This window comes from Fukomys damarensis, unplaced genomic scaffold, assembly GCF_012274545.1.
Source record: "Fukomys damarensis isolate Sample0158 unplaced genomic scaffold, DMR_v1.0_HiC HiC_scaffold_33, whole genome shotgun sequence".
Taxonomy (NCBI): Eukaryota; Metazoa; Chordata; class Mammalia; order Rodentia; family Bathyergidae; genus Fukomys; species Fukomys damarensis.
Genome location: NW_022900945.1, coordinates 40,788,916 through 40,797,592, shown reverse-complemented (window position 1 = coordinate 40,797,592; position 8,677 = coordinate 40,788,916). Strand labels below are relative to the sequence as shown.

General features: G+C 45.3%; 1 protein-coding gene across 3 annotated transcripts in view; it reads left to right on the top strand.

Annotated features, from left to right (window-relative positions):
* Amigo1 (adhesion molecule with Ig like domain 1) overlaps positions 1–4,842 on the top strand; it is a 5,560-nt gene extending 718 nt beyond the window's left edge. Inside the window, exons 2-3 of one of the 3 annotated variants that reach the window (XM_010605978.1) lie at positions 83–1,562; positions 4,634–4,842. In XM_010605978.1, coding sequence (XP_010604280.1) covers positions 182–1,562; positions 4,634–4,641 — 1,389 coding nt within the window. In that variant the 5' untranslated portion in view covers positions 83–181 and the 3' untranslated portion in view covers positions 4,642–4,842. Of the gene's footprint in view, positions 1–82 lie in introns of all 3 variants that reach the window. The other 2 variants (XM_010605976.1, XM_033758123.1) reach the window with 2 other exon arrangements.
* Positions 4,843–8,677: the final 3,835 nt, after the last annotated feature.

The following is an 8,677-nucleotide window of genomic DNA, read 5'->3' as shown; positions in this document are numbered from 1 at the left end:
GGAGAAGAAAGTGGGAGTGGCCATTTTTCCCTCCAGACTCCCAGGTGACCACAAATCCATCCTCTTTCTCTCATGCCTGTAGTGAAAGTGACCCTTCTGCGCCCCACCCATCGGAAAACATGCCTGGGTGACTCCCTCCCAGATCTTCCTTGTGGCCTTCCTCACCCTCTGTAGTGACACTATGCAACCCCATTGTGACCTGCGAGGCCTCTGGCTCCTGCTGCTGTCCTTGTTCCTGATCCTCTTTGAGGTGTCCAGAGCTGGCCGACCTGTGGTTAGCTGTCCTGCTGCCTGCCTGTGTGCCAGCAACATCCTCAGCTGCTCCAAACAGCAACTGCCCAATGTGCCCCATTCCTTACCCAGCTACACAGCACTACTGGACCTCAGCCACAACAACCTGAGCCGCCTGCGAGCTGAGTGGACCCCCACACGACTGATCCACCTGCATTCCCTGCTGCTGAGCCACAATCACCTGAACTTCATCTCCTCTGAGGCCTTCTCCCCAGTACCCAACCTGCGCTACTTAGACCTCTCCTCCAACCAGCTGCGAACGCTAGACGAGTTTCTCTTCACTGAACTGCAAGCACTGGAGGTTCTGCTGCTCTACAATAACCATATCATGGCGGTGGACCGCTTTGCCTTCGATGACATGGCCCAGCTCCAGAAACTCTACTTGAGCCAGAACCAGATCTCCCGTTTCCCTCTGGAACTGGTCAATGAAAGAGCCAAGCGACCCAAACTAACACTCTTGGATCTGTCCTCCAACAAACTGAAGACCTTGCCACTGAGTGACCTGCAGAAGCTGCCAGCATGGATCAAGAATGGACTGTACCTACATAACAATCCCCTGGAATGCACCTGCAAGCTTTACCAGCTCTTTTCACATTGGCAGTACCGGCAGCTGAGCTCTGTGATGGACTTTCAGGAGGATCTGTACTGTGTGCGCTCCAAGGAGCTGCACAATGTCTTCAACCTGAGTTTCCTCAACTGCAGCGAGTACAAGGAGAGTGCCTGGGAGGCTCACCTGGGTGACACCTTCACTATCAACTGTGACACCAAGCAGCAGAGAATGACTAAGGTGTGGGTAACACCAAGCAATGAACGAGTGCTAGAGGAGGTGGCCAATGGCACAGTGAGAGTGAGAGTCAAAGATGGCAATCTACAATTCGAGAAGGTGCAGGTTGAAGATGGGGGTGTGTATACCTGCTATGCTATGGGGGAGACATTCAATGAGACACTGTCTGTGGAGTTGAAAGTATACAACTTCACCATGCATGGACACCATGACACTCTCAACACAGCTTATACCACCCTAGTGGGTTGTATCCTCAGTGTGGTCCTGGTTCTCATATACCTGTATCTTACCCCTTGCCGTTGCTGGTGCCGGGGTGTAGAGAAGCCTTCCAGCCATCAAGGTGACAGCCTCAGCTCTTCCATGCTTAGTACCACACCCAACCATGATCCTATGGCTGGTGGGGACAAAGATGATGGTTTTGACCGGCGGGTGGCCTTCCTGGAACCTGCTGGACCTGGGCAAGGTCAGAACGGCAAGCTCAAGCCAGGTAACACCCTGCCGGTGCCTGAGGCAACAGGCAAGGGCCAACGAAGGATGTCAGATCCAGAATCTGTCAGCTCAGTCTTCTCTGATACACCCATTGTGGTGTGAGCAGGATAGGTTGGTGGGGAGATTCTGCCCCAGAAGAGGTAATGCACCCCTGAAGGATATGAGGGGATGGAAGAGAGGGCTGGCTGCCCAAGGGAGTGGGTTCTTCCTGACCTCCAGGGACTTGGTCATGGGCACAACAGCAGGCAAGATCCCACTGAGGGTGTGGCTGCCACGAGTTTCAAATATGGATATATTAATCCTCAGGCAGATGCTACACCCCTACCCAAAGCCCTGGCAATTCTCAGTGTAGTAGAGGAAGAGGAGCATGTCTGAGATGGATGAGAACGAGGAAGGAGGTAAAGGGAAGAGCAAATTCCCCAAATTTTTTTGAGGTCATCCCTAGCTCCTTAAAGGAAAATCATTTGAAAACAGTTTTGTTTTTTTTTTGTCTCTGCCCACCCACACCTGTGAAGTTGTGTGTGTTGGGAGAGCCTCCACAGGAGCCATGTTGGAAAAGCTGCAGTATCTTTTTTGGTCAGGAAGTTACACTTCACAGCTGGGGAATTGAAAATCTTTGGAAAATGAGTCAGGAAAACCTGAGGCTTCGATCAATAATGCTCCGTAAAGTTGCTGTGAGACTTTCCACTATCTTCTTTCGCAGTGAGCCCTGGGTAGATGGATCTTAGCAGGAGCCTGGCCTGTTGCCTGTTATGGCAGCATGTAGGATGTGGTGTCTGTGCCTTGTAGTGGGACCAGTGGCGTAGTTATAGCATAAATTGAAAGGCTCCCATCACAGAATAGCTGTTAGCATAAAACTTGTAGATGAGGGTTACTCCAGAGAGGCTAATTCCCTGGTTGGAGAAACCCTTGGTTAACATTTGATTCCCAGCATTTATGTGTCAGACCAGAGTGAATTGCTGAAAGGCAGAACTTTAACAGATACCTCCTGTAGATGTGGTATGTTGGCCCACTCTCCAGAAGGATGAGGGTAAATCAGCTTCTGTGATGTAGCAGCAAGCTGAACCTACCTGATAAAATTTTTTGTGTATGCCATCTTTTCAGTCTTCTTATCAAAGCTAAGGTGGGATTCTGAGTTTTCTTAATGTGCTACTTTGCAAAGAGAAGAGTTTAGGAAAGTCTGGCCCCAGCTGGGTTAGACTGGTGTGGAGATTGAGAGACCTGGTAGGTATCTCCTCTATGTTGACAAGGCTGCCTCGCTCCTCTCTCAAGAGATCTCACTCTTGCTGCAAAGCCAAAGCTTTTTGGGATTTTGTCATCTCAAGGGTTGAAATTGGGTGGTCTCTTTCTCAGAACTGAAGTTTGGAGTGCAGCTTAGAGTTCTATCCTCTGTAAAGCTCAAGGCAATCCAGTAGCAGAGGCAACCAATGACAGAACACTCAGATGGAAAGTTCTGGCACTCCATTTCTCAGCCAGAGGTCTGTACGGTTGTGGTTGTTAGGCCAGAGGAACATAAGAACATTAGTTCCCAGCCAGAATCATAGAATACTTTGGGTATGAAGATGACTGCTCCCTTTAACTTCTCCCTGTAACTGTAGTACAGGTCTGAGAGGTGGTAGCTCTGAGCTTTGGAAGAGGGATGAGCAGGGCAAAGATAAAAATCTTCTTTGATGTTGGTCCTTTTTAGTGTCTCTTATCGCCTATGTTTCCTGTCTCTTGAAAGTTCTCCAGGTCCTTTAGTTTTTTTTGTTTGTTTTTGTTTTTATATCTTCCTTTTAGTTCTAAGAGGTGTCATTTACCTGTGGGTGAGGACTGCTTGCTAGGAGGGCCCATTAAGATTGGGGAAGGGACTTAGAGGTCAACATCTTCCCCTTATCTGTCCCTGGGATCTCAAGGCTGCTGTCCATCTTTTATTAGTAACCTAGTTTTGTCAAGAGAGAGGTGCAGCAATTTCCCCCAAGTAGTTGCATGTTCATAGGTATGCATGCTTATAAGTATGCATGCACACCAGCACCTTGACCTCCAGGACAATGGATCTGTAGTCCCCATTAATGCCACTTCCAGTACAGTCTCTCACTTTGTGCACAATTTCATGCACACAGTTTTCTTGTGCTGTAGGAGAGACAGTGACCATGCCAGGCTTTTCAGATACACAAACTATTGTACTTTAATTTCTGAATTTCCTGAAACCTCACATCTCCATGACTCTGAATTACTTCTCTGCAAAAGCTAGAATTATAAGACCATGGGTTGAAGATCTTGGGAGAAGGGGTTGTGAGGCCCTAGGTATTTCTTCAGTCTCCTGAGAAACCTTCCTTAAAGACTACATATACACAATACTAAGAACTAGGACAGTGAAGGACCCAGAAGAAAACTAGCAGGAGCAGAGCAGCTATGAATTGATCTTAATGTTAACTGCTGTAATAAGACAAGTAGGAAGAAAACATTTTTTGGCTATACCTTTGAGACTTAACGAGGATTTTGTTACCAGAGCAATAGGTAGCAGGACTCCCTCCTCAGACTTAGTTAGAAACATGGGAAAATATTTTTTCATGCTGCAGTTTTCCTTCTTGGTACTACCCTTTGCTCTGAAACTCTTACAGTGAAAATCAAATGAAGCAATCCTTCTGAGGCATTCTAGCTGAGTTTCCCAGGTCTAGGAGGGCCATTTTCTTCGGGAGTCCTACCTTGAAGCTCTAAGCCTCCCTACTGTATCCATTAGTTTGAGATACCTTGAAGATGTGCCTGCCTGCCCCACTAAGAGGTTTATCTTATTAGCTTCTTCCCATGGTTTCAGTTGATAAAACCCAAAGGTAGCTTTCTACTTGGGGGACTGAATACTCACCAGGAGCATGCAATTCAGCAAGCTCTCTAGAACCTGGGTAGAAAACTACCAGATGTGGTTATAAGACAAGGCTGAGAGATCACCCCCCCCCACCCTACCCTGCACCCATAAGCCAGACATATCTCCCAGGAAGCAGGTGTCCTTGGAGACAAGAATATGACAGCACTCTACAATCTGTCCATGTAATTATTTATGATCGTTTCTTCTTTGCTTGTATGTATTAGGTCCCTGAGAAGGGGCCAGGAGAGAGTTCATCTCAGCTGGGGAGAGCAAAGCCAACTGATTCCAGTTTTGTGTGTGTTCTTACCTCCATATGTCCTCCTGTGTCTAGGACCCTGTCCCTGCCACTTGTGTACACCCAGGCTGACAGATCTCAGAGCATCTGGGCTCTGAAAACTAGATAATGACCATTAAACCTGGCTTGAGTCTCTGTTCTGGCATTGTCTGTGGCTGGTTTATTTACCTTTCAGCCTGTGGGTGGGGCTTACTGTACCTAATATGGGTGAGCCAGTCTAGAGAGAGAATCTTTAAATGCCATTGTAAGGACATGGCTTAAATCTACATCTAGCAATAAGATAGATTAACAGTCAGAAAACTTTGGATCACAAGCTAGATACTAAATACTTTAGGCTTTGTAGGTCACACTGTCTGTTACACTTCAGATGTGCTGCTATACCCTGAAAGTGTTCAGACAGTAAAAGAATGAATGATTGTGGTTCTGTTCCAATGTATTAGTCAGTTTTTTGTTGCTAAAATGAAATACTTCAGGCTGAATATTTTATAAACAGGTTTATTTAGCTCACAGTTTTGAAGAATAAAAGTCCAAGATCAGGTGGTCCCATCTGGTTGACCTCTGTTGAGGACCTTATAGTGATGACATCACAATGGTGGAAACACAGATGGAAGAGCACATGGTGAGACATTGAGACAGAGATTCCAGCAGTCTGGCTTCTTTTTGTATAACAACTTCCTCTTGCAGGAACTAACCAAGACCCCATGAAAATTTCTCCCAAGAGTGATGCCCACTAAGTCCCACCTCTTAAAAGTTCTACCACTTCTCAGAACCACCATACTAGGAACCAAGCTTCCAGTACACGAACTTTTGGGGTAAAAATTCAAACAAGAGCCAATAAAACTTTATTTATGGACATTGAAATCTGAATTATATATAATTTCAATGTCTTTTGAGGTTTTTGGGTTTTTTTTTTTTTGCAACAATTAAAAAATGTAAAAACTATTAGTAGATCACAGACCACACACATCCAGGCAGGGGACTGGTTTTACCAGCAGGCCATAGTTTTGTCAACCTCTGAGACAAATTCTCCAATATTACTGAGGCTTTAGCAGCAAGAGTTTAGAAATCCCATGACCTGGGCTAAGGCTTGAAGATAATGAAGGTTTCCTGGGTCTGTGGAGAGGAGGGTTGCCTCCTCCACAGAATTCTCTTAAAAGTCTAGATTGAGCTTAGTAATGGTACTGTGGGAAAATGCTTGGAATGGGTTTTAAATAATAGTGGGAAACTGCTCACTTACATGTAATTTTGATTATTACTAGCATATTTTCATGTTGTAAATCGTAGCCATCTTAAGGCTAAAAGTACACTCATCGAATGCACAGATTAATATTCATTGACAGGGGCTAGGGATTTGGCTCAGTGGTTCTACTGCCTGCCTTGCAAGTGCAAGGACCCAAGTTCGATCCCTAGTACTGAAAAAAAAAATATTCATTGACAATTTAGTGTGTTCTAGGTATTGTGCAGAATGAGAAAATGCAGACCTCACTTTTTTGGTATAGACATAGCCCATCAGAAACTGGAATGGATTCTAAATTCTGATCACCAAATTCTGTGGCTACTCTTCTGGTACTTCCAGAAAGGGATTGTCATGGTAGATCCCAAAGGGAGAGAGAACATGTGACAAGGGGGGTAAAAAAGAAATTGAAAAAATAAGAATTTGTATAATTACCTAATTTTTTACATGTGTAAAATCTCAACCAAAAGGCAGATCCCATTCTGGAAAGTGTGCATGTATGCGTGTGCATGTGCACATATATGCATGTGTGTGTTATGTATGTATAGGTATGTGTGTCCTGGAGATTGAACCCAGTCCCTCACACATATTAGAGCACACACTAGCTGCATCCCCAGCCCTCTTTATATTATTTTAAAATTTTGGGACAGGCTCTTGCTAAATTGCCCAGGCTGGCCTTGAACTTGCAATCCTCTAGCCTCATCCTCCCAAGTAGCTGGGATAATAAGCATGCACTACCACACTGGATGGAAGTTAAGTCTTTTTCACTTCATGAGGAACATTTGAGCTGGTGGGGGATAGACATCTTACAACCAGCCACATCAGACAAATGAACCTTGGCAATCAGTAAAATGATGGATTTTCATGTCAAAGCTCTCCCATAGTTCACATTTATAGTTTTTGTGTTTGTAAAGTTTTTGCTGTGGCTGTCAGTTTGGCCTAGAAGATGAAGCTGGTAAAGAGAACAGACTGGGGAAAGACTACTTATTTTCTCCTTAATATTGGCCTGTGCCATACCCTATCTCTGAGTCTGATGGGGTTTGTTTTGTTCTTTGCAGTATTGTGGATTGAACCTAGGGCCTTCACGTTGTTCTACATCTCCAACTTATTGATTATACAATCAATAAGGTCTAAATTGCTAAATTGCCTGCCCCAGTTGGGATTGAATTTGCAATCATCCTGCCTCAGCTTCCCAGAGTTCTGGGCCTGTGCCACTAGGCCTGTCTTCAGTCTAAGTCTTGACATTCTTCTTTCCATCATCCCAAGGAATTGCATAGCTATATTGCTTCAATTCTTCCTGCCCTACCCCACCCAAAGTCACAAGAAGATCTTTGCCAAAATGTGCAGTTGTGTTTGCCATGGCTTGCAGTACTTTCTCTTGCCCTCCCCTGCCCTTAAGTAGCACTTGGAGGAGGCTAATGTGACAGTTGCCTTTTACAATAGAAAACAAGAGTTCAGATCATGGGTTAGCCTATTCCTTTCTTGTTTTTTTGTTTTTTTGTTTTTTTTTTAAATACCAGAGATCAAACTTAGGACCTTGTGCTTGCAAGGCAGGCGGCAAACCCACTGAACCAAATCTCCGGCCCTAGCCTACTCTTTCTTTCACCTGGTTTCTCAACTCCTCCCCTTTCTGTATCTGTACCACTTGTGTGGTCTCCCAGGAAACTAGTGGAGTAGCTTCACTTTCCCCACCCACATAGCAGAAAAGGCTCAGGCTCCTTCAGTAGGACAGTTGGCTTTTCTGGGCAGGCCACAGTAAATCTGTGCAGGATGCTGCTGCTCCGAGGGCTTGAGAGAGGAAGGGTAAAGCAGCTGTCAATTGAGCCTTCTCATCAGGTATAAATACTGACAGGTGGAAAATATCAAATGGTGAAGATACTTAAGGTACATTCCAGAGCCTTTCTAGTTAGCCTGGTTATTGTCCCCTAAGCAAAGAATGCACAGAACAATGGCCTGAGAGAACCACCCTTCAGTGAGCCACAACATGCAGGCCTACTCCAGAAGCGCTTTGATACTGGCATACTAAAGTCAGTGCCCTCAGAGCTCTGGGATGTGTGTGTATGTATGTGCATAGTGAACACACAGGTTAAGAGGACTGGAGTTGGTACTTGGTGCTGCTTCTCTCTCACCTACCACTTCTCCCTTAGTTGGTCATAACTTGCTCCTGGTGTGGGACTAAGCAGAACTGGGCATACCTAGGATGCACTGTGAGATAAGTAGGAATCTACTTTAAAGATATCAGTGCTGGGGGTACTCAGGTATACGCACTGAGACAGAGTTGACTCCAGGTACCACAGAATATCTTGAAATGGTTCCTAAGTCTGCTTCCAAAAGAGGTTAAAAACTCATCTGGGAAATTCTGACATTAGCAGGTGGATTAAAAATGGACCGTTATTCAGAGACTGCACTGGTGATCAGCCAAGCCTTGGGTTGGGAGTGGGGTACTGTTTACTGGAAGTACTTTTGTCTGCATTAAGTCCAGCCCAGTGCTGAGACTATTGCCACCCGCCCTCCAGGACAGATCTAGGGCACAATCCTCCCACCTTTCAGTTTATGCCTTCTTTGTGCCCATGCTTGTGAGAATGGCTGAGATTACATCTACAATGCCTGATTAGTATTTAATTCCTGGATGCCAGGACAGAAAAAAACATGATAAAAAATATATATTCAAGCCTCTGTGCTGCTGTTGCTCCTGTCTCTCTGCATTCACTCCAGGCAGACCACTGCCTGTTCTCAGAC